The sequence below is a fragment of the Ambystoma mexicanum genome, chromosome 8 (genome assembly GCF_040938575.1).
Source record: "Ambystoma mexicanum isolate Mex_15411 chromosome 8, UKY_AmexF1_1, whole genome shotgun sequence".
Lineage (NCBI taxonomy): Eukaryota > Metazoa > Chordata > Amphibia > Caudata > Ambystomatidae > Ambystoma > Ambystoma mexicanum.
The window spans coordinates 1,059,587,942-1,059,614,793 of record NC_090929.1 but is presented as its reverse complement, the minus strand read 5'-3'; the positions used below and the strand labels follow the sequence as shown (position 1 = coordinate 1,059,614,793).

At 44.4% G+C, this 26,852-nt stretch overlaps 1 protein-coding gene across 1 annotated transcript in view; it reads right to left on the bottom strand.

Moving 5' to 3' along the window:
• Positions 1-26,852, bottom strand: part of RET (ret proto-oncogene) — a 301,960-nt gene that overhangs the window by 5,951 nt on the left and 269,157 nt on the right. The window contains exons 15-19 of the mRNA XM_069611035.1: positions 22,791-22,913; positions 13,254-13,324; positions 11,821-11,958; positions 8,741-8,840; positions 334-481 (exon numbers count right to left, since the gene is read on the bottom strand). Coding sequence (XP_069467136.1) covers positions 334-481; positions 8,741-8,840; positions 11,821-11,958; positions 13,254-13,324; positions 22,791-22,913 — 580 coding nt within the window. The remainder of the gene's footprint in view (positions 1-333; positions 482-8,740; positions 8,841-11,820; positions 11,959-13,253; positions 13,325-22,790; positions 22,914-26,852) is intronic.

Here is a 26,852-nt window from a genome sequence, read left to right as displayed (position 1 = left end):
AGTTTGGATTTTTGCTTCAATACGTTAATTACATATGTGTGCGAATATATGCATATCCGCATATGTATGTGTTTCATAATTTACCTTATTTTCACATCCTTTTTTTAAACACAACTGCAAAAAAAGTATTTATAGATTTGAGCATAGAAATCTGAAGCGAAGTTCGCCAGTTACAAATTAAAAGGCACCCAAGCAGACGTTTGATTGGTTTTCATTCAGACAGGAAAAGAGCTGGCAGAGTGGAAGGACAGTGCAGAGGAAAAATCACTTTGTGTGCGCGTGCGTGTGTGTGTGTGCGTGGCTAGAATCGAGTAAAGGCATGTGAAATTCTACCATAGAGTTTGTTTTCAATCCAGGTGGAGGGGAGAGTTCGAGGGAGGGGAGCGTTATTACAATCCACCAGGGGCGTGTCCTCTTCAGAGAGCCCGTCGTCGTAGAGTAAGGAGTCGGCAGGTGTGGATGCGGCAAGGTCCAAGTAGTCCTGGCAGATGAGAAATGAAAAGAAATAGTTTGGTTAGGGCCAGGCATGGATCTGCATTCATCATTGATACAGTTCAGAACACCTCTGCAGTTTTGGCTATTAAGTGGCGCTTAAGCACCACCTCTGAGTCAAAAGTATTGCATTGCAGTACAGCTTTGAGTGAAATGACATGTCACAAAGGCCACACAGCTTTTGGGTGTTCATGGGTATTTACGCACCTATTGACTTCCCATCGCCATACCCTCCATTACCTGACCGTCGCTGCCCAAAACACATCGTCATGGTACCTCTTTGAGCTAGCTCTCTCAAGCAGTAACATGAAACTTTGGCCTGCCGTTGTTATTTATGAGTGGTTTTCTGAGAGTTAATGGCTTAATTGCAGCTTCAACTGTGCTGCAGGTATAATAAAATGTCTTAACCAAGTGTGCCTTCAACCACTTGAATTATATATGTTCATTGCACTGAATCCACGTTAAAAACAAGCATTAACAATGACAAATCTTTTGGATTGTAAATGAGCACAAACACCAGGGCACACCTATGTTTTGGAAAAAAACTAACACGATGGGTTTATGGTAACCTTTTAGAGATTAGGGTTTGTTTGAGGTGTGGGGGAGCAAAACTCAACCTTGGCAACTAGGTTGGATAAATGAGAGAACAAAAAGTGGTTGTTCCCGGAACCCCCGATGCTAGCATACAAACGAGGAAAAAAACTTTCGTGACAAACTGATCAAAGCAGAAAAACAGAAACCAAATAACCAACCACTCATGTCCAAACCCAAAAATGGTACTTACCCTTGTCTCAATTGCCAACATTGCTCTAATGTAATAAAAGGAGATCATATTCGACATGGCAATACCGGGAAGAAAATCCATCTTAAACAATTTGCAACTTGTGATTCCAAAAATGTAATTCATGCTCTGTGCTGTCCCTATGGGAAATACTACGTAGGGAAGTCTACCAGAAAGGCCAAGGAACGATGGATTGAGCACAAGTCTAATATTCGCACCAAAAACATCAAATCCCCAGTGTATAGACATTTTAGAGACCACCAACATACAGTGGCTCAAATGAGGATGGTAATACTAGAAGTAGTACACCCACTTCCCAGAGGTGGAGATCTACAAAGACTGCTTTCACAGAGAGAACTTTTTTGGATACATTGCCTAGACTCACTCACTCCCCTTGGTATGAATGAGGACTACTATCTAGGACCCTACCTGTGATGAATATTCCATTTTATCACAAGTTCCCATGATCACTCATTAGGATTACATTACCCTCTGCTATGGTGAAATTTCGGTGTTAAACTCACCTGCATATGTTTTATAAAATACACCTCATTTAGTGGATGATGTTGTTTAGGATTGCATTCCCTTTGCTATGACCAAATCCCTGTGTAATCTGCGCTTACAATTGGTTTTTACAAATGACACCTAACATGGTGGAGGTTGTTATTGTTTTGACAAAAATTGTTAACATTAAGGTCACCTTGTGGAGATATGCTATATCTGATTTGGAAATGTTTAAAATGTTACCACATACGGTGGAATATATTTGTGAAAAAGGTGTCATTTGTTTTTTGCATGTTAGATAAGTGTTAATTATGCAAACAGACGTCTGTTACTCTAAAGCCAATGTACACCTAGAGGACTGGTAGTTTCTACGGACTAGACTCCACCATATCTCCGCTCATGCAAACTTTCTTCACACTCATATGAGTATGGGTACTTATTCTTTCCTCTACTTTCCTCATCATATTCCGCGCATGAGCGGTGATTTTGTCTACATAAATTTAGACGACAGCCATTCCGTGTCGTCAGATTCATGACGTATCTCTACTTTCACTCACATATTTATGCTGATTTACACAAATCTTCTCCCATTGTTAAAAATACGTCTTTACATTGTCCTTTCTCCAAAATCAGTTTATTCTCCAACTCGCGTTGTCATGGAATTCTGACGCCGACTTTTCCTTGTCGTCAGATGCATGACGTGGCCCAATCATTTAGTTTTGGTGTTACGCATGCGCGTAGAGACGGTTCCCTACGCGCATGTTTTGTGCATACGTCATTCAAGTATCAGGTATTTAAGAAGGCGCTCATTGAGTGTACCGCATCCTCCTTCGGTGGGACGAGGCACACCATGATCGCTTGCACGGACTCTCTGAACAGTATCAAGTAAGTGCAATGACTGATTCTGTTGGTCTTACCAGTACGTTCTTTTCATCTTAATAAGCTTGGCTTATCCTTCTCTCCCCTTTTAGATGACTTTACTCATTTGAAGTACCGTCTACTGAGTGTTATCTTTTGAAAGATCCCTCTTTATATTGCATGAATTCGTCCGTCAGGACTTTTTCTGAACTTGTTGTAAGTAGAGACTTTGCTTCTCTTCTCTCTCCTTCGCGTTACTCCTCTCAATACTTAGGGTTTATACATGTTTCATTTCTTTAGCGTTGAGACGAAAGATAATTCCAGAGCTTCCACTTTATGTTCCATTTGATACTTCTTTTCAACTATGTGACCACCATAGTTGGTAAGTTACGTTGCTCAATCTTTCCTCCATTTTGTCAAATTGCTCTTTCTGCCTTCCTAGGACCCCCTTTTTTACAGACTAGATTGGTTAGAAGCTATGTCTAAAATCCTCTTAACAGGATTATCGAATCCTACTGCAGTTAGAAATAGCTGACTATATCTCACTAGCTTTACCATACTTGTTGAATACATCTGACATTTAATTAGTTGTTGTTTTGTATTGAATAAATAATGATCGTAATGAAATTGTAATGCATACTACATATGCAGCTATACTAAGATGCACCTTTTTCTTCCTTTTTCTAGAATGTTGTGAAATATGATTCTGCCCCTGAAGAAGAGTTTATACTTGAAACGAGTTGGGCCTAAAAACACTGTATAAATAAATTTGTGAATTGTTTTTTACATGAAATCTTGTGAGCTGGGTATTTACTCCTACTGCCCCACCAACTGAACTATGGACTGCATTTAATGCATCAAATTGTTAATGTGAAATTATATATAAATAACACTGAATTACTGATCTGCTCCACAGATATTAGATAGTGTAGGGGACGGGAGTTCCTACATCTCTAGGAACAACCAGTTTTTGTTTTCTCAAATCTTTTGGATTGTGCAAAGACAGATATTGGGCATTTGCCAGGCACTGGTATAGCATGCACACATAATGACACCATTTTCCAGCTGTTCCCATTTTATGGACAGGTTGCACCATTGTGTTAATGCCTGGCATAGGCCCATCCAGAGCCTACACAGGTGGCATAGCCAATGCTTGTTTTTCAAATGTAAACCACCTGCTCCAACAATGTAAAACGTCGGGATTAGATGACACACATAGCCTGTCTCGTCAATACAGTTTGAAACCCTATAGGTGAAACCCTATAGAACTGACTTGTAAATTGACGAATAACGAGCCCTAAAAATCTCAATTCGCTTTGTTTGTGGTTTGAATCCATTCTGACCAGTATGAAATAAAGGCACTTATGAGTATGAAACAGCTTGAATCGATTATAATCTAAATAAAAGGGCCACTATCAAAATTAAATCAAACTTAAATGAAACCGAACCAGAGAAAAATGAAGTTAAATAAAAAATAAAAAGAACACATAAAATGCTAACATTTCAACTAGGTTGAGCCACGTGCTACTTTTATGTAGTCGAGCAACTCAAAATGGGATTCACATCTTTTAAATCATTTCAACTTTCAGCTGCAAGTAGTTAGAGTCATTGGAGCTGATTAGTTTTGACTATTCGGTGGTGCTGTAAGTAAAAGCAATTGACATGTGGAAATGTAGACAAGAGACACACTGGATGTGAGGGGGGACACACACCCTGTGGGTGTTGTTTGTCTGTTTCCTAACCCATTGACCACCCATGGATATGTTAGTCTCTATGGCCATTCCCACTTGCCCCTCCGCGCACAAACCTTACCTCGACAATCTCTTCACACTAGATCTATGCTTTTAAGGGGATGCCGTTAGCATATCTAAGCAGTCTTCGGAACATTAATGACTGAATTGCAGCTGCAAAGCAGCTCCTGGTGTAATAAAAATTATTAACGAAGTGTGCCTTCAGGCACTTGATTTATAAGCATTCAGGCATCTTAGCAATATGTGTGTCCTTGCATCACATTCCTGTTAAAAAACAAAAGCCAATAGTAATGGCTCTCCTTTGGGCATTAGGTAAGCATTTGTCAGGCACTGCTATGATATGCCCAGGTACTAACACTGTTTGCAGGCTGTTGCCCTTTAATGGTATGTAATACCATTATAGCAGTGCTTGGAAAATGCCTACCCCTTGCGTACACAATAGGCAACACTATTGGCTTTGCAAAAGCTTGTTTTAGATATGTTTAAATGTTTCTTTTATTTGCTTCACGTACTCCAATGCAGACATAATAATGTCTCCTGCTCTTCCTATTGGACTTAGCCAATAATGCTGCCCTCATTGGTCCACGGCAGGCCTAGTTTCAAATCTATTTGTTGTTTTTCTTCTGACCATCCTGCACTCTGAAAAGGCTACAAGTGCTTTGTAGCACAATTAACAAATCATATAACATAACGGTATCCAGTGATCATGTCATGGCCAGAATATCTTTATAAAATCCTAAATAATTCAAAGTCCACTGAAATCAAACTTTATTTTATTTTTTAATTCGGTGCAAGATTGGTGCGAGGTAAGGCTGTAACCAGGTTATGATGTTAACTGAAGTATTGAATTGCATAGACTATTTTAAATTCTATATTATTTTTCCCGGCAAATATGTTCATTTTCAAGTTATTAACTTTGAAATTAATTCTGAGATAATAATTAGACACACATTCTTCCAGGTGAAATAATGAAGGAGATATTAACTCAGGTTGTAATCCTGTACTGAAAAATTAAACCATACATGCGCCAAATATCTCATATCTATGTGTTCCACCCCACTTGTTTTATTTTTGGTGTTTTTAATGGGGGCCCACCACCCATTAGGCAAAGCCACATCCCTGACCCTTCACATCTCTCGCCTCAAAGTCACCTGCTGCCCCCTTTTTAAGTCCTACCAACTCCTTTACTCTGTGCTGCAGATCACTTTCAAATGTATATTGTATTGTCAGACATTTTATTGTATTTTAGAACTTGAATATTTCCACAATTTCATTTTCTCACATTAAGTTACATTTTTCAATCTCCATTAACAACTCAAATTGTGACCAAAGATAACTGCAACGGAATAGAGGTTGTGTCAGTTGTAGAGCACCTTTCAGAAGTCTGGCCCCAGACAATTTCCAAACCCTCGAGATGGTATTAGGAATTTGAAAGCCATTGGCAACCAAGGGCGGCCAGCATTAAGCTATAGAATCTTTCACCAGGGAATTATAACAAGAGCCTTGAAAGAACCAGAAGACAGGCCTTGTCTGTCTTTGCCCCCAAGACTCTGGAACCTCCTCCCCGTCAACATCAGACTCGGCTCTCGCTTCTACAGTTTATGGAGGAGCTCAAGATCCTCCTCTTCAAGGAATGGCTCCTCCCTTACACCTGTGTCCACACACCCTCCACTCTCCAGCCTAAATGAGACTGAGTGATCTGATTGCCACTTTTTCCTACCATGTTTACCTGTACATCCCTTGCTGACAAATTGCCTACTTTACACCTCCCCGGTTGTTAGCTCCCCACTCCCTTGTTTCCTTGCAACCCAAACCATGTTGTTCCCCCAATGATTGTAAAGCACTCTGTTCTTCTCGAAGCTAGGTCGGCGCTCAATAAACACCCTAATATTACTAATAAAGCTTTGATATTCAAAGAGAGTAGAAAAGGTTTTCCAGACAGAAAAAAGAGCGACTATCCAATCGCTGCATTGCACACTGGTCATATTATAAAAACAGCTACTGTTTTGAACTGAGACACTGCCCTGTTATTTTGCTGCATGCCAACTGCGATCGGTACTTTCATGACCATTGCTGCCACGCGGCTGCATGTGACACGTGACACTTTTCCTGCTTTTTCCCGATGCATGCTGGCACTGCTAGTTTATTTCTATTTTAAGAGCTGGCGTACACGTTTCAGTAAGAAAAATGAAAGGCCAGGACTGGCTCACAGTGTTGCACGTGACATGTAGTCGCTTGGCAGCTGTGCATGCCCAATCTGTCCCTCAGCTTCCATGGAAGTTGCATGTCAGGGTTTTATACAGCCCTGGTATCTTCCCTTGAAAGCTTCCTCTTACCCATGTCTCCTCGTTAGAGAACACCATTCATTTATTTTTACCAGATAACCTGTCTTCCATCGACTCACCTTAAACAGTTTTAGGTCAGGTTCTGAGACACTGAGCAACAGCAATAGACAATCCAATATCTGTGTTTCAAATGTTTTTTTTGAGGCATTCATTGTGCAAATGTGTGTTCTAGTCCCATACCAATTTAAAGCTACTGCCTCAGGTTGACTATGATTTCGTCTGGGATTTGTAGTGAAGACGACCTTGACATGAGGGGCTGTGTGATGAGTATGCAGTGCAGAATGCCACCTCTGCACTGCTGATGCAGTGGCAACCTCTTCAAATGGAGTCAGCGCCTCCTCCTGTGGCAATCTGCCTTCAGTGGCCTGGGCAGAGGCCAGGTGGCCACTGATCTTCTCCTTGGTCCTTCACTACCTGTCGACTGTGATGTCAAACATCTGCCCCATGCCCAATCTACCCCAGCACAATTCTTGCCAGAATCTCCCTGCCTACCCCTGCAATCTCCTTGCCAGATTCTATCTATCTACCCCTGCACGCTCCTTGCCAGATTCTCCCTGCCTTCCGCTGCACTCTTCTTGGCAGATTTTCCTATCGACCCTTGCAGGCTTCTTGCCACATTCTCCCTGTCTACCCCTGCACTCCTCTTGCCAGATTCTGCCTATCTACCCCTGCACGCTCCTTGCCAGATTCTCCCTGCCTTCCCCTGCACTCTTCTTGCCAGATGTCCCTATCGACCCTTGCAGGCTTCTTGCCACATTCTCCCTGTCTACCCCTGCATGTGTCTTGCCAGATTCTGCCTATCTACCCCTGCATGCTTCTTGCCAGATTCTCCCTGCCTTCCCCTGCACTCCTTTGCCAGATTCTGCTTTTCTACCCCTGCACGCTCCTTGCCAGATTCTTCCTGCCTTCCCCTGCACTCCTCTTGCCAGATTCTGCATATCTACCCCTGCACGCTTCTTGCCAGATTCTCCCTGCCTACCACTGCACTCTTCCTGCCAGAATCTCCCTCCCTACCCCTGCAATCTCCTTGCCAGATTCTACCTATCTATCCCTGCACGCTCCTTGCCAGATTCTCCCTGTCTACCCCTGCACTCTTACTGCCAGAATCTCCCTCCCTACCCCTGCAATCTCCTTGCCAGATTCTACCTATCTATCCCTGCACGCTCCTTTCCAGATTCTCCCTGCCTTCCCCTGCACTCCTCTTGCCAGATTCTGCCCGTCTACCCCTGCACGCTCCTTGCCATATTCTCCCTGCCTTCCCCTGCACTCTTCTTGACAGATTTCTCTATTGATCCTTGCAGGCTTCTTGCCAGAGTCTCCCTGTCTACCCCCGCATGTGTCTTGCCAGATTCTCCCTATCTAACCCTGCATGCTTCTTGCCAGGTTTTCGGTTCCCACCAGTCATGCTACTTTATTTGATGTCTTGCAACATTCTGCTTTGCTCACCGTGTTTACCAGTATCTTTAGTATTCTTTGGGATCCCCTCTTGCCTGACCACATTCCAAAATGTCCTGTCCCCCTTCCCAAGTTTGCTGACTCTTCCTATCACACTCTATCCTGTCAAACAGCGTCCATTCCTACCCATAGCATCAGAGGCGTTGCTAGGCGGGGTGGGGGTAATGAGGGGGCTATAGTCTTTTGGTTGGAACCACGGATAGAAGCTCAGGGGTCAAAACCAAAAGGCTAGCTAGCCCTGAGTCCCAACAATGACGACATTAGCGTAGTCCCGGATCTTTTCCAGACCTACCAACACCCCTGCATAGCATACAACAGTCTGCTCACTTAAAGGTCCATGATCACCCCTGTGCATTAAATCAGATCATTTTTATATAAAGTCCCACAGCTCTATGGACAGAAATGCAGACAAGAGGAAGGCATACAGGTTGCAATCTCTTCACGATGACCACTGGAAGGCTTGCGTGAGAAGACGGCGAAGTCTCACATGCTCCACCGTCGGGTCCTTGAGGGACCCCTCCCAACACCATACTTGGCTTGTCAGCCCCTCTTACCCTGCTCTTCACCATCATCTTCTCTAGTTCTTTACTGATCTCTGCAAACGTCGATCGCTTGTCGGGTTCCTGTTTCCAGCAGCGCAGCATCAGGTTGTACCTGTGAAACAAAGAGCGCTTCCTGTAAGGTCTCAGCGTCAACATAGTTTCAATTTCTTTACACTTTCGGAGGGCCGGGCACCCTTGCACAGATCTTGCAATAGCACCCATGCAGCATGTCAACACGAGATGGAAGAGCTGGTCTCTGATGGCTCTGGCGACACCTTTCCATGGGGCCTTTTACCTGAGGTAAAGAAGTTCTGGGCAGCCATTTTGAAAGCACTGGCGTTATTGCATCAACATCAGAGGGTGGTGTGGATGTGACAGCATGCACTCATTAGTCCGGATAACATTTCAGGATATCAAATCATGGCAATCTTTGGTGCCTAATGACAGGCCATGGAAACATTATTCTCTAAATAATGTTTCTACTGAACATAATGGTTATTAACAGGCTCAAAACATTCCAGCTAATATAGTTTTCAAAAGTGTACTTACATTTAAGCGATACGTAGTTGGGTAAGTTAAACTAGAGGTGCAGCACAGAGATCCTCGAAGGTTTCAAGAAGTGCCATGAGTGCAGCAAATTTTACAATACGTTCTAACAATGTCTGGGCAGACAAAGTGCAAGAGGTCTACCTGATAGACACCACACTGGATGTGGGCCACCAATGATGTAAAGTAAGGATTTGAAAGAATTTAGAGGTGAGTATCGAACCCCATTGCAAAGAGTGGAAGAAATGGTATCCTGGGAGGAGTGGGAAGTTTGCTTAGTAGAAGATTCGTTGGATAAAAGTCATAGTAAGGGCTCTTATGCGGTTTGGATAAGCTGGGCTGGGGCAGAGAAGGTTGGAAGATGGCTGGCAGAAGGGTACTGGGAGAATACAAGCCTTTGATTTTTTAGGGAGCAGAATGTTTTGCATTATTTATTTTTGTAGTCTATATTTCCACATAGACCCGGTGCTAGGACTGAGGATCCAAACCCACGAATTGTGTAGAATCTCAGGTGAGTGGAGCAAAGGATGGACACTTTTGATGAGTCCAAGACTTGGGCTGCCAAGTGCCCAAAGTGTTGCTTATTGAGATAGTGGGGTTTTTCAAGGCAGAATTTCTTTAGAAACGAGAAGGTATGGATAGTTTTCTGTCTCAACCATCCAGTCTAGAATATTAGCATTAATAGCATAATGTCCGCTTTTTAAGTGCTACCAGTTGGCGCATGGGTGGTCACCCAGAGAAAGTGTTAATGGTGTCATGATATGAGTCCTTACCAGCATATGACTGATTGACCATACCGATCGCTGAGAGTCATTTTTGGGGCACCTAAATAACTTCCAGAAGCATAACTGGGCCTTGTCTGAGTGTGAGAAGGCAGAACTAAGGTGGCAATCTAGAATGTTGGACTTTTGTAACATAGAGTTGAGTGTCACACTCGGTTGTAGGAACCTCTACGCTGATCTCACCCAGAAGGCCATATGGTGGCAAGTCAAAATCATTGGGTGCCATAGGGAATACTGTAGGCTCTGTGGGACTTTGCATATTAAGATGATAAGAGGGCACCATGAATTCCACCTTGGGCACCCAAGCATAATTATCTATAACAGGGGATTCCAACCTATGGCTCCCGAGAAGCTATGGACTATGACTACCATGCTTCCTCATTATTGACTGTGCTGGTTAGGTCTAATGGTAGCTGTAGTCCAAAACATCTAGAGAGCAAAAAGGTTTGTAGACCCCTCCAGACAGTGCGACCAGACTTCGCAATGTCATCAGCACCCATTGTCATCAGCTCCCAGTTACTTAAGACAGTCTAGAGAGGGGGGTGTGGTCATGTAAGTTGAGGGCTGGATGGAATTCCTAAATAATAAACTTGGGTGCTCTTCCCTCTTTTGACACCCAGATACATCTAACCCTGGGGTCCATAGGAGTAGGTTCCATGCCCCTAGCAGGATGACACCATGATAGTCTCCTAAGAAGGTACATCACTTCAGACTATGGGGCTCGTTACAAGTGTGCCGTCCAGAATAAATGATGGTAATTCTCGTTGGTGGCATTTTTTACGGACCAGCAAATTTCAAGTTTGCTGATGGGGGCCACAGATCTCCCGGCAGGCCTGATCTTCCAGTAGATTAGGCCCCTACTGGCAAAGAAATGCTGCAATGACTGGCACCGGTAACACCGTCGGGATACCAGTAAACTTAGAATAAAGGACTATGGGCCTCATTACACGGACGGCGGTAAGGGTTAACGGTCACCGTTAATGGCAACGGTGACCGTTAACCCTTACTGCCGTACTACAAGGTCCCTTTGCGGGTTGGGGAATTTAACGCCTGCTTTTTGCAGGCGTTAAAACCAACCTGCAAAGGGACCAGGGAGCTAATTATGCAGTGCCGTAATTAGCACCTTCCCCATTCCCATTATGCCCTATGGGGCAAAAATGGGAATGGGGAAGGGCAATGGTGGAAGGGGGAATTACCTCCCTGCCAACCTTGGAATAGGGCGGTAATTCCCCTTTCCACCAAGGCGGTGCCGGTATTTTACCGGCATGAACCATGGCGCTAATAGCGCCATGGTTCACCGCCTTCCGTGTAATGAGGCCCTATGTGTTGCTGTAGCTGGAATGTAGCTGCTTTCACAAGGCTCCATTAAAATGAAAATGGGGAGCTCCCAATTGATAATCAGTGGACAATGAACTGTGAGATTGTGCATCATTTTGGGACATGCACGAAAAACGTGTGCAGATATTCACTCCACTGGTGCATCAGGATCTGCAGAAGACCTCTTTCAAAACTCACCATTAGGGCAAGCCTTCTCTGGACGCCAAAAAGCAGAGTAACAGCCATCTTTGTTCCCTCTCCATATCCAAATCCAGAAGGATATCCAATAGTTTTTCAAATGGCTTAGTATATGTTGGGATTATAGTGTGAAATGCTGGTCTCCACAAAGCGTATAACCCACCGGCTAATATGAAGCATCCCTTTCTGGCCTCTACTGGCCCCAAACATCCACTTTGCTCTGCCAAATAAATGTCTTGCAGGACTTACATCTCCTCACTGCAGTTCTCCGGCCGCTCCATCCTGTAACCAGTTTTCAGAAGGTTGAAGAGCCTTTCGGGGGCAATGCCGGGGTAAGGGTTTCCTCCCAGAGTAACGATCTCCCATAGGAGAACTCCAAAGGACCAGCTGTAAACAAAGAACAAGCAGTGAGGCGGGCCGAATGGTCCCCCTCCACACCCCCCCTCCCCCGTATTCTGGAAACATTCTAAACATGCTGCCTGCAACATAGACTCATTTCAAAGACTCATTTCAAAGAAACCTATAATTTAATGGCTCCCTCTGTGTCCTCACCTGGTAGCTTGCAGGTACCATTCTGCCAAATTGCTAACCCTCCCCCTCCCCTGCTGTTTGCTCCCCACTCCCTTGTAGTGATCCCTTGCAATCTGCTTCCCCGCACTTTGTACTTCCTCCTAGGACTTGTACTGTGACCCCCAAGCCAGGTCCGCACCCAATAAACACAGCAACAATAATAATAAATGTCACAAGAAATGTTTGGATGAGGTCAGAGCAGACCGGAAGTGGGGGAGGAGAGGAGAGCATGACGAGGCACATGTATACAATGTACATATAGATGTAGTACAGAGGGACGGGCGTACAGCTGCAGGTGCCCTCCTCTGCTGTGAAGACAGATCCATCTGGCATGGACAACCCAAATATCCCAAGAGCCCATTCAGAATATCAAGAGGGGGGAGGCAGGGTGGCTCTGCAGACACAGCAAGGCTGGAAAGATACTGGCAGTGCCCAGCTTTTCATCAGAACCCAGCTAAGTCGTCAGTTTTCCTATAACTTAGTATTAAGCAGAGCAAGGTCCCAATCTGGCAACTGGCCTGCTTGCACTCCAGGTCACAAATTGCCAATCCGGATCCGGATTGCTGTTTTCCAGGATATAGCCACTTCCAGGTAATGGCTCCCAACTAGACTAAAGGCCACTAGCATTCTCATGTATGCTGATGCGCTGAAATCCAGTTTTACATCCCAGATGGTCAATTGGATTATCAACTAAACCTTCTGAAAGTTACAAACAGTCCATTGGTAGAATGCTACCAATTTCCGTCCGACCCAGATTCTTGGTATTGGTGATGGTGGGTGGCGTGAGTAAGGGGGTTGACAAGATCTCTTTGTGCGGCGCTTGAGACAGGCCAATGGATTCATCTACAATGAACAGCAAGAGGGGCTTCAAACACAATAGAAAAAGAGTTGCAATGAGCTCTGTAAAGCAATCAGAGTGCATCTCCTGTTTTTATTTATTTATCTATCACATTTGTGCCATGCAAAAACCCTGTGGGGTCCTAGAAGTGTCTGGGGGTCTGTATTGTAAGCACACTCTACAATGTCATTCTCATGTGCTGAATGATGTATTTTGGAAGCCAACTTTCGAACAACAAAATCATTGCACAGAATTTGCCTGCAAAGAGACTTACACATCGCTCTGTGTTGTGTAGATGTGGTCAAATAACGATTCGATCGCCATCCATTTCACTGGTATGCGGCCCTGAGAATGGTGAAGAAAGACACAAGTTGCTGTGGATACGGCAGTGGAAGTTGCGCATGCGCCGCATGAATACCGGAACTGTATGCCGTTCACGATGCTGTCAATCACACACAACCAACCACAAGCAAGATTTCTCTGGAGCAACACCAACTCTGCCACAATCTCTCTGCTTCCATTGCTGGCGCTCCTCTGTGGTTGCTGAAGCTTACGGCCCAGTGGCCACTGCACAAACGAACTTTTGGGAAGCATGCACCATGTGTACTTGTTTTTTGGCCGGTGCATGTGTTCACACTTAAATGATGCATTTGCAAAATAAACAAGAGGGCAATGTCATGTCATTGGCGTGCCCTCACATAACAAATTTGGGAGCAATTTAATTTACAATACAAATTAATTCGTAGGTAAGAGCTTTTTATAATGCTCACGCAGGAAAGCCAATGCCATTATAGAAGCAAGCATGCACTCATGTGAGGAACGCATTGTGGCACAAATAGCACAATGCAAAACTGAAGGTTGGCAACTGGAAGGCTATGAATGGATCTTCACCACTGGGAATTGCTCTGGATAGCCTCCAGACCACTGCTCTTTAGCCTGCCAGGCTATTACTGAACAGGGACGATCATATGCAAATCAGGCTTGGCCCCACCTCTAAAGGGGCAGTCCACCCCGAATTGCTTGGTCACATCCATTTTGCACAAGACAACAAGCAACCCCAGAAACGTTTTAGACACATTGAGCCTCATTATAAGTTTGCTGGTCCGGGAACTATGGTACCGGTAACCAGGGTTGCCATTTAGTGATCACCAGGAGTCGCAACAGCGACCCCTGAGGTCTCCCTTGCTACCACTGTGGTCTCCCTTGCATGGTCCTGGGCTGTGGCCAGCACCATGTGGCTCTTTGCTTCTGAGGTGGCCGGCTTTCTTGTTCAGGCCTCTTAACATTTTATTTTTAAAACGAACAGAGGTTCCACAAGTCTAGCACTTTCAGCAGCGACCCTAAATAAGAAAGAATGGGAATACCAAATCATTTGTCTTTCTAGAATTCTATACAATAACTGCTAGACTCATGAAAGGTTTATTTCAGGCACACTTCAGGGGACGAGTCACAGATTTAGTCTGTTCAACACCTCAACTCAGCCTTTCATCCTACTGAGGTCGAAAAATGAGTACCAACACAGGTTGGGTGATATTGTATGTATGTATATTTGTTCTATATAAAGCACTTAAGCATAAGTGCTATATAATAGCACATCATCATTTGGTCATGGACGTCTGCTTGCAATCACAGTAATCTGGTTTAATGGGCATATACAAACTGATCTTAATGATACATAAGGCGATCCATTCTTGTATGAAATGTATATCATATTATAGTGATATTGTAACCATACTTTTTGTAGTGTGCTTAAGAGCAATGCTATGGGATGCCACTTCCTGTTTTGTCAAGGGGTGAAAGGTTGTGTTCCATCACTTCCTGTGATATTACTTCAGGATGGGGTCAAATGACATCACTTCCTGTGATGTCATCAGATGTCAAGGGGCGTATGATGTCACTTCTGCTACCCCTGGCATTTTGGTGAAATGACATCCCTGCTGGTAAACATGCCAGTACCATAGTTACCGGACCGGCGAGTTCTGGTTGTGGGTGCCATTGCGGCCGCCAGGTCTGACCTGGCGGCCATAACGGCACCTGCGAGCAGAGCATGTCGGATGCGCTGGCACCGTTGACAACGGTGCCGGTGCATCCAGCTTCCCCATTCCCATTGTGCCCTATGGGGCTCAAATGGGAATGGGGAAGAATGTTTTTTGGTGCCCAGGAATGGGCAAATACCGGGTCCGGCAAGGCCATAATGACACGGTAAATGCCCATTTCTGGGTGCCGAAAAAAAAAATACCGGCTGCCAGCCTCATAATGAGGCCCGTTGAATGGCAGCTGCAAGGTGGAGCTTGCGTATCTAGGCACAGCAGGCTCACAGCCCACATCATCCCGAGCGGGATGGGTATGCCCAAACTGGCCCCAACCGTTCCATGGGCAGAGACCCAAGCTACACCTTACTGATGATGGCCAATGTGCTGAAACATGTTGGTCGTTGCTTGTAGTCATATGCAGAAAGAATGTGGCCTAGCAGTTTGGGCCGGACTGCTATTTTTGTTGTAAGACTGAGCCGGATTGACATATCTGTCTGAAAAGTGATGGTCTGTAGGGGGTTGCCAGAGTTTATGATTCATCCAAAACATTCAACATGTTACCTTTCTGCTTTGCACAAGTAGACTCTGCACCACAACTAGTGTGGGTGTAACTCCATGCTCATGGCTTGGCAATTTCACGATGCGGTGGGGACAATTTTACACCTCGTCACTGCAATCTATAAGTACGGTCCTAGTGTATTTTTCAACAAGTTGATAGAAGTATTTCATGACAATTTTCTTTAATTTAATTTAATTTAGTGAATCAAGCCTTATACTCAGGATATCTTGATCTTTTTTTTCTAAAATAATTTAGAAGCAAATGATCCACCGCTTATCCATGATGCCACATTGCGATCAGTGCCCTTAAATGAACCCTGGCTCCCTCGAGAAGGAAACTGGTCCAGAGGTGCTTAGAACTCCAAAATAGAGGACATTTTAGGTTTGATTAATGGAAAATCGCACAGAGAACCCGCAAAGCCCACGTGCCGAGAACGACTCTGCGTGAGCCTGCACGTTGAATTCTTTCTGCGCGCTCAGCATATTCATGGAATTGTTTGCGCAAAGTAACCGTATATGCAAGTTGCGGCTGGAACACTCCTGACATGCCCCCACGCTAAGCAAAAACAGACAGAAGCAGCTACCTTTGCATGCTCCCTGGGTGCGAATACATGCACCCTTAAAACAGTGTGTGGGGTCCCCCCGCAAGCAGGCCTGCATTTCAGGGACTCTGTGCGGGGTCCCCGTAACTGTTACCGGCACCCCGCCAACATGCATACGATTTATCGTAACTTGGATACAACTCAGAAAATTGCCTGTGAACCCCGTAAACCATTCCTGCACACAGCTACACTGCGTACATGCCCCCCTAAGTTAGATCATAAGCCTGGGCATACACGCACCCTTGAATCCGACACCTGATATTACCTCTGCTCAGTGAATCCTATGCGCAAGTGTCTGTATGCCTACCTTCGGGTGGCGTATAGTATGAGGGCTTCGCGTGACCATTTCCCTGCCAAGAGGTTGCACGGTCAGATCCATGAATACATATCATTCCGCCCAATAGTGGGTGTGCAATGGACTGCCTGTGGCCCACCTCTTGTAACGCCCACATTTTCTCTGGTTCTTTCTCATTTTACAAGTTCTGCTCTCTTCCCTGCCCTCTGCGCAAGCCACGCCCACGCTCTGCGTGGTGTCTCGCGCAAGGCACTGGCCGCTCGCAGAGATGTGACGAGCCTGCGCGAAGTACACTCAATGTACGAAAAAGTGCAATGAAGTCGATTCCATGAATCAACAAACGTGATTTTGCACACAGTTTGGAGTGCAAATTCCCTATTTACTGCACAAATAATACCATGAATCGGACCCTTTGTGTCAATATTTGTGCAAAATGTTGCCATCCCATTCTGCTTGTATCTATTATACATGTCTTTTTTTGACGAAGCAATGGACTTGAAGTGGCAGGAAAGGGTCCTATGTTGCATGTTTGAAGAGAACCCAATACATTCTGCTCAACAGTCAGTGGTCAAAGTGAGCGGGAGCGGTTGGGAGCGGTGCTCATCTACTTTTCTTTATTAGGTTTTACTGTTCCTATACTTTTATTTAAAAAAGAAACCATTCCGAAATGGTTTCGTTTTAAAATAAAAGTGTAGGAAGAAGTTGAAACTTGCACTTTCAGTGCACTGCACTGAACATTCCCTTAAACAGCAGGTGCATGTGCTTGGGATTTGGATTGTATGTGGGAAGGTGTGTGGTGATGGGGTTTGTGGGGAGTGGGGCAGGTTAGGAGGGAACATAGTTCCACTACTTCTTTTCGTACACTCCTACCACTGTCAACAGTTGCTTTTCCCAAACCATTACAGAAGGCATCAGTAGCCCTGCCCACGCCCTTTAATTACCCTAAGCTCTGTACTGTGATTAGGGGCTCATGCCAAGAATTGCTAGCACAGCACTGCCAGACGTCTTCACTTCCTGTTGCGTGCTAGCCTCCTGCATGTCTAAACATGCGCTCTCAGAGTGACCCTGCGCACTCTCTGCTGCAGGGTTTGACTGCTGGTGGAAGTTTTGCTGAAGAGGTGCACCGCACAAGTCATTGACTTTGCATATATTTAAGTGTGGAAGTGGGTGGAGCCTACAGTGATTCCTTATGAGAAATCAGGATGGCAAATCTACCCCCCGGATATGCACTACATTTAATAATAGATATTGCATATGTGCGCAGGCACCCTCTGTACGATTCCCTTTCGTGGATATAAGTCCCAGATCCCTGTTTAGTTGCAAACTGTAACCATGTAGACTAAAGTATATTGGCAATGAGTAAAACAAAAATATATGTCCAGCATGTTATGTGCAACCTGAACGGCGGATTTTACGCCTCCAACACTACCATCGCAAAGTAATAGTCTCTCATAGGAAAATAATGAGATGTGGCATATCATGCGAGTTGGCATGACTATATCACCAGTGATGTTACAAATGCCCACTGTCCTCTACTTTATAATGTAGTGTTCTTCTACAGCAGGGGACTGCACCCTGAGGCTCTGCAGATATTTGAGACTACGACTACCATGATCCCTCTCCATTGACTATGCTGGTTGGGGCTGACAATATTTGTAGTTCAAAATATCTGAAGAGGCACATTTGGCATTCCCTTGCTCCATGGAGAGCCATGTTCCATCATCCTTTAGCTATCTCCTTAGCCTGCAGACTAGCCATACAGAGAACCTGAGTTGTGCTGAGACACACCATCTTCCTTCTGTGGTATGCGTCCTAACATGCTGCATTCCTTCAGGGAAATGCTAGTTCAGTCCTGGCTTTTATATTGTATTGCGATTCTGGGACTTGTAGTCCTCGATTTCCCCATTATCAATACATGACTACAAGTCACAAAAGGCAATGAAAAAAGGAGGACTGCACTAGCATCTCCCGGGTGGTATGAGGCAAGTTTTGCATATATCATACACTTTATTTATCGCGTAATTACTTCTACAATCCCAACTATTTATAGTTGCAGCACAGAAGCCACTGATGTGCTAATGTAAACAACTACACATCCAGCTACAGGTCACTATTTTCTTTAAGGACCTTTACTAACAGCAGTGATTTGTCTGAGAGCAATCGAAAGTTTCCTGTCCCCCTTGGATAAGATGGATTTTCAAATGGCTTTGTCACTTGTAAGAGGCTGTGCCATTTACACACCCTAGCAAATAATTACACAGCTTAGCAAATATGGCTGTGTACTTTTCACAGAATTGTCTGTAAAAATACAAGGGGGTTGCAGATTTTGCCTGCATTATTTGTGCCTACTTTCTCCCCACAGTGATCGAAGTGAGCAGGAACGGTCAGGAGCGGTGTTCCACTACTTTTATTTTTTCTGTTTACCATTCCTCTACTTTTTATGACCATATTCACCATTCTATACATAGGATTTGTCCATTCATGACCCTGTGCAAGTGTAAAGTTGTGATAGGAGCCTTAGTTACCAGTCATTTAGAGTATTGAAATGCCCCAGCTGCAACACCTTGTCATATGTTGTGCTATGCTTCCACCTACCCTCTCCTCAGCCGACAACACAGTTCCACTACTTCTTTCGTTACACTTCTACCACTGTCTCTACTAGACATTATAAAAGCTTTTCACAAGAGAGACAAACTGAAAAACCACTGCAGAGTGAGCACTCACATATATTGACTAGTGATGCTGAAAAAATCCAACAAGATGTGCTTCACAGTAGTTGAAATCTATATTGGGAAATGAAGCAGAAGGCAGTGCGCTGTATTCCATGCAGAATGCCCTGAGATGTTTCCTTAAGATGGCTTCATAAGCCTACTCAGGACATAGAAAAGAAACAATTTGCTGACAAAGAGCTTAACACCTCTCCGCTAGGCCAAGGCACTTTCCGCTGCCTTAGAATCCTAAGGACATAGAAATGAAATAGCTTCCTGCTAAAGAGCCTATCACCTCACATCTAGGCCTAGGCACTTTCCGTTGCTTAAGACACCTATAGACCTGGAAAAGAAACTGCTTCCTGCAAAGAGCCTATCACCTCACAGCAAGGCCTACACACTTTCTGTTGCCTAAGATTCCTAAGGTCATAGAAATGAAATAGCTTCCTGCTAAAGAGCCTATCACCTCACATCTAGGCCTAGGCACTTTCTGTTGCTTAAGACACCTACAGACATGGAAAAGAAACTGCTTCCTGCCAAAGAGCCTATCACCTCCCATCTAGGCCTAGGCACTTTCTGCTGCTTAAGACACCTACAGACATGGAAAAGAAACTGCTTAGTGCCAAAGAGCCTATCACCTTAAGAGGTGATAGGCTCTTTGGCACTAAGCAGTTTCTTTATGTTGCCTAAGACTCCTAAGGACATAGAAAAGAAAAGTCTTCCTGCCAAAGAACTTAGCACCTCTCAGCTAGGCCTAGGCACTTTCTGTTGCCTAAGAATCCGAAGGACATAGAAAAGAAACTGCTTCCGGCCAAATAACCTATCACCTCACAGTAAGGCCTAGGCACTTTCTGTTGCTTAAGACACCTCCAGACATGGAAAAGAAACTTCTTCCTGCCAAAGAGCCTATCACCTCCCATCTAGGCCTAGGCACTTTCTGCTGCTTAAGACACCTACAGACATGGAAAAGAAACTGCTTAGTGCCAAAGAGCCTATCACCTCTAATCTAGGCCTAGGCTCTTTTTGTGGCTCATCCTTGATAATAGCGAGGAATGCTTACATTGGGTTCAAAATGATTTTCACTCTAAGAAAGGTAGGAGATGTTCATCGCCATGCAACGTTTTGCATGTGATTGCTTTCACCTGCTGCTAATGTAATAATGTCTTTATAGCACATCCGAATTCACCCTGAACCCTTCTTATAATTGCATGTGAGCACACCTTAAATTTTGTTGCTTTTATAAAGATGCAATTCCATTTTAAACAAACATTTGTTGCAAACGGTTGCTACAAAAGATTTTGACTTACTACTGATTAGCAGAACTGGTTTAATCAGCTTGTGGCACCACTGTAAATTGGCCAGAGGAGTAAGTACAGACATGGCGGCTTCTAGTGTGGTACCACTATTCCCTAATGCAGAGGTCTGCACCGTTTGGCTCTCCATATGTTTTGCAGCACAACTCCCTTCCGTCCTAACGAGGTGAAGCATCATGAGAGTGTAGTCCAAGGCATCTGGAGAGCCACAAATGGCACTACTGCATAGCTTATTTTAATTTACCAGTGTGACTTTTTTAAATACAAAATGGAGGACACTTCTGTCTCACTTGCAGCTGGCCCCCGAAACTGGATGACCTCGAGAAAGTCATATCATGACATTGTTTCCTTTTTGGACCATTCTGCTGAGTGTCTTTTGAAGATACAATGATGTGTTTGCAACACCTGCGGTCTGCATCCTTTCCCAGTTAACAATGGCGAGAATCGGTGGCAAGATGAGGGCAATCCTCGGTGGCATGGCAACATATTTTGGCAGTGATAGGCAGCACTCTCTCTGTCAGTGATGGTAAGTGTTTGCAGGCAACAGGGGTGTTGCTAGGTCTGGAAAAGATCAGAGGCTACTCTAATGTCGCGACTGCCAGGACTCAGGGCTAGCTAGCCTTTTGGTTAGAACCCCTGAACCTCTATCCAAGGCTACAACTAGAAGACCTAGGACCATAGCCCCGTCCACCACGCCTCTGGCAGGCAAGATGTGTAAGAGTACTGACATGCCAATACTTGGTAAGCGTGGCAATTAGCTGCGCCTGGGTGTACCTATTCAGTCATTTTGGGGTATCTGATGTTGATAATGGGGTGCTTTGATTAGGAAATGTTATGTCATGCTTTTACTGTGGAAGCCTTTTCTTGAGCTCCCCATGTTATGTGTGGGTGCAGGGTCAGCTTGAAAAGTTACTTTCTTCTGGATGAGTATATAAATGGTGCAGTGCATGCATTCTATGTGTAGTGTAGACTGGACTGCACTTCAACGTACCAACAAAGTGCAATATTTTGCTGAAATTCGATCAGGTGCACCTCACTTCTAACCCCCTGAGGTTCTCGAGCGTTAGACCCTACTAATCAGTAGTACACGCCAAGGCCTGCACTGAACATGTAGAGTCAGTGTTGCAGTGTAAGCGGTGCAAAATGTAGCAGCAAGGATAATTAAACTGCACTGCTACGTCGGTCATTTCTGAATTGAAAACCGAAAATTAAATTATTTCTTGTAAATGATTCTTGGGAAATGAACGTAGTCCTAGTGGTTCAAATTATATTTCTGTTGATCAAAGATTAGGACAAATGTTTGGGAGTTTCCTTCGAGAGTGCAACACTGAAGCTCCACAGTTCGTTCTGGGACCTGATACTTTTAACTTAATCGGTTGGTGTGTTCTCGAGTCTTCTCTAGGGTCATGTGAAATTGACAAAACACACTTCCCTGAATATGTTGCTGAATACCAGTGCTTAGTTTGTAAACAAAATATTTTCTAGCACTCCTGTGACACTGCGGGCGGGCCCCACTGCTGCCATCACCCATAGCTGCTCCCCACAGTGTCGACATATTTGGGATTACACTGCAGCTCGCACCTGCCCTTAGTGGTTGATGGAGGCACTGACTATTACCACTTCATAATTAAAGTAATTCTGAGACAATAAGTGGCAGGGCTCAAAAATAAGCACCATGGCGCTTGGCCCTGGCAAACACCCCCACAAATTAAGCACTGCTGAATGCTCAGGAAACAGATTTTGCTTAAAAGGTGGATGCAAATGCCAGATTCTGCCATTATGTATGTCTGTTCTTTGGCAGAGCCAGGAAGAGTGTAGTACAGCTCATGGTCGCAAGGACCAAACTGCAGAGTTGGTGGGGCTCATGTCTTCACAATCGGCTGTGAAGGAAAAGTCCCTGTAGAATGGGCAGACGACCGGCATATGGGGGTGGCATATTGTGGAACTAGTTCTATTCTGCTCTGGCATGGAAATGTTACCCAACACAGCCTATGGTGATTTTAACACCCACACTTTGGTCCATGAGTTCCAATGAGCTAGAAAACAGGGTCCCACATGCCCACGGGAATATTCAGTTAGAACAAACTCAGTGGAACTCTATCATTCCCATTATAGTAGTGGCATCACGCTTGTGTAGAGCAGCACTGGGCAATCACTGCTTTGCTGACGGTGAATAGTCCTTAGAGAATTTAATGACCTGAGGAGAAAATCAGCATCCTACTGTACACGCAAAATGTGAGCTCTTCCTTGAACAAGGAAATATACCCCTTTCTTTCCCTCCTTCCATCACAAGTCAACATACCTTGCTCCTCTTGACATAGGAATCCTCTTCGTAGACATCCCTGGACAGGCCAAAGTCAGAGATTTTCATCTTGCGGCCCTCAGCCACCAGGACGTTCCTGGCAGCCAGATCCCGATGCACGAGCTTGGGTGGAAGAAAAAGAAGAAATAGAAGAAATACTTTAAAATGGAGATCTGATCATGTGGACTGTTTACCTACTCGGCCATTTTACAACATTCAGGGTCTGAGCAGAGCAAACAGAACTAACTACCTGTGACCCTGAACCCTGTCCTGCTGTCACGTATACGGGTTGTTCATGCCACTAGCACTGACAGTGGCTGTTTGGTTAACTCTTTTCTGTCCAAAGGGGATTGTTTCAGCTTCCTTTAAAAGGGTGTTTGTCTTACAGGCAGTGTGATCGAATATTAACAAGGGCTGGGCTGGTCGCCCTCCAAATCATAGAATCCTATCGGTTTTCATAATGAGTTCTATGAGGGTTCATCAAAGTAAATTACATTGTGGTAATTTCCTTCACTGAAATTACTGTGTTGCATTTTTTCTAGAATTGGGGTCCTCCATACCTCTTCTACCCACCCTTCTCCTAGCGCTTCGTCCATATCCCCTACCCCTAAACATATTTGTGTTACTTACACAAGGTGGTAAATGCAACATAGAAGCACTTTCCCCCTCCAAATCCTCCCACCTTAATTATGAGGGTGATGGGAGGAGTGGGGGAGAGAGGTCATGGCTGCAGCCAAGAAAATAAATGTAACACATGTGCAGATGAAGCACTGCAGCGTTAACGTGTGCAGAACACCTATGGCCGGAATACAAAAAGCAAAGACACATTTCTGCGAAAGTGTCAGCGAGCTTGCAGATCCTTGGTAGCACTTTCTGTAATGTAGAAAGGCGGCGCTGACAATGTGATAAGGAACATATTTCAGACAGTCCTGGCATTGAGACTGTTTGCTTACTACATGTGCAGTCTGCCATCTTGTGGTCTCTTAGTGCAGTAGCTTTGGAACATATTATTTGTACAAACTTTCTTTTTTCCTGAAAAAGATCAAATGTAAATGAATACCGCCTGTTTGCCATACCTCCAGTGTGCCCTTAATTAACGCCTCTTTAGGCTGCTGCAGAAAGGGTGCTCCAAGCTTCAGGGCCCTATTCTCATCCAGGTGTTAAGTACCGAAAAGGACGTTAAAAGGCTTAACAACCTTTTCGGTACTGAAGACCTATTCTGAAGGTGGCGCATTCTTCCTAAGTCGGAAGGAATGTGCCACTTTCGGAATACATGTGGCGGTTGCTAGGATGGGTTGGAAACCAACCTAGCAACCGCCACATTTGTAAACTGGCTTTTTGGAAGCCTATTCTTGTGGCACTCCTCCTGTTGAATAGGTGCGCTAAAGTAGCCTACATTTACGGTACCCTTTTGGTGCCGTTAAACTGGAGGAGTGCCACAAGAAGCCGTGTTTGGTGTAAATGGAAGTGTGCATACACTCGTGTTGTATATGAACACTTTCATATACACCGAAGCGAGCACCTGCTCGCTTTAAATGAAAGTTTTCATATACACCGCACGGTTGTATAGGAACACTTTTATTTAAACCAATGCGAGCAGCTTCAACGTTGAATTCTGTAACGCTGAAGCTGCTGGCTTTGGAGTAAATGAAAGTGTTCATATACACCGCACTTGTGTATATGTACACTTTCATTTACACCAAAGCCAGCAGCTTCAACGTTGCAGAATGCAACGTTGAAGCTGCTTGCTTTAAATGAAAGTGTTCATATACACCACACGGGTGTATATGAACACTTTCCTATACACCAAAGTAAGCAGCTTCAACATCCTGCAATGTTGAAGCTGCTCACTTTGGTGTATAGGAACTGTGTTCACTGCAGCATTTTTGTAAAATAACGAATATGTCGTTAATTTACAAAAATGCTGCCAAGATTGGATTGCACCCGGAACACATTAGAACAGGCGCAATCCACACAGAGCACTGTCGTGCTCTACGAGGTCGCCCAGGCCCACTTGAGAATAGCAGCGGAGCCTGGGCGTCCTCTTTTGGCCCAGTGAATCGTGCTATTTGGCATCTTCACTGTGCTAAATTGAGAATAGGCCCCTCAGAATACAGTCCTTGCCAGCCCCTTACACGTGCGGCGGTTGGCAGGGTTGTTGCCATGCCGTAAATCACGGCTTTGCAGGAGTAGCAGACTTGATTTATTATCGCCACTCTCGGATTACATCAGAATCCATGACTTCATGGAAAAGTGTCCCTTAGCAGAGACACACAGCGTTTCCATTTGAACACGTACCGCTGAATCAGGCCCAAGGTCATTTTGGCAGAGTAAGTTACCACAGGGTAATTTACTTTGACGAAACAACAGTGCATGCCCATAATGAACAACATATGTGCAAATAATCATCCATGAAGTGGAAGATAACACTGTTTTCTCCTGCATATGCATTATGCATATCTAGAAAGCCTAGCCGGATGTTAATGTTCAATGGCTTGATAAGCCCCGCCCCAATGTGAACCATCATCCAATCTCCTGTTTCTGGGGTAGATTTGCTGGAAAATGTTAATTCGCCTGCTGACATCTGTTGAGGGAATAACCCCTTCTTCCAAGTCAGCTAGTTTGTTCTGCATGCCTGTCATAGGATTGGCACCACTTTCTTTATCACTCTGAGATTAATGGGAGTCAACACAACACTAGAAATCTTCATTGCAGTGCAAGTCAATGGGAAATTAGAATCTGTGAACCCATGCACCATAGAATGCAGCTATGGCTATGCTCATCCAGTCTAACAGCACATATAGCCGTCCACACTGAAACACCTGACGTCCCTCAACACCTCTGCCACTAGCATACAGTGACTACCAACAAAAGAAATTCGGTATAGAGGCCACACATTCGACTCTCTGAACAATAGCACTCTATTGCAATCCACTGACAGCGCCCACCCATGTGCTTGACCTTTGGGCTGCTTAGTCGAGCCTTGCCGGCCACCTAAGCCTTAGACCGGTGAAAATGCATGCACGCAGCTCCTAATCTAAAACCCTTAGAGCCTCCAGCACATTTAGCTACAGTCACAGAGGGCGTTCCAACCACGAAGAACATTGAGGCCATACAAATGGGGAAAGAGCGCTATATAAATAACAAGATACAATACAATGCAACCCAATTAAAGTCAATGGGAGATTCAAATCTGTGAACCTAATGCAAGTCAATGGGAGATTAGAAGCCCTGACATCAAAGTTAGTAATCCGCACACTACAAACCGTGATCTCAATTTAATTAAATCAAAGAGCAGAAACTTGTCTACATAGACATATTAGAAACATTAACCAAAATGAAAGTCAATCATAGGTCATTTCCACTGAGCCTCAACATATGCTGATAAATGGTTCCAGTTTTTATGACAAATATCTCCAAACAATGACATGGCATTTTGTGAACATTATCAATTTCAAATTCCACACACAAAAAAAATCTTGTTTTCTTGACTTAATGTCTTCCTTCTAGGTGTATAGAAATACCCTACAAGAAACACAGTGCGCCAATGTAAGACTCAACAAGGAAATTGTCCCTTGTGATTTTTCCAGCTTTTGGGGGTTATCAAAATGACCTGCTGAAGTTTCTTAAAAAGTGATCACTTTATTTGGTGATTAATCAATGCATGGAGGTATTTTCTTGTAAATAAATGTGATTAATGAGAATCCCAGCCCTACTGCTGAACACTCCTTCGTGTGTTTCTGTCCTGAAAATGCAATTGTGCAATGGAGCGGTTTCCCATGGACCCTCATGCAGTGTGGATTCAGGAAATGTTGCGAGCTTGGAAGTGTTTCTCGACAGGGCTCTGTTCTATTATCTATTCTTCAAAGACTGTGCTTTTATTGACCATATAAGCAGTGCTAGACATGGAATACATTTTCCTTGGGATTCCAATGTGAGGGTTACAGTGGTTGGAAGTGATGGGGGCACAGCTAAGGGTGGATTTGTGGCTGGCAAATGGCAGGCTTCTAAAAAGTCTAGAAATAAAAGTCTAAAATATTATGTTTTAAAGAGATGACTTGA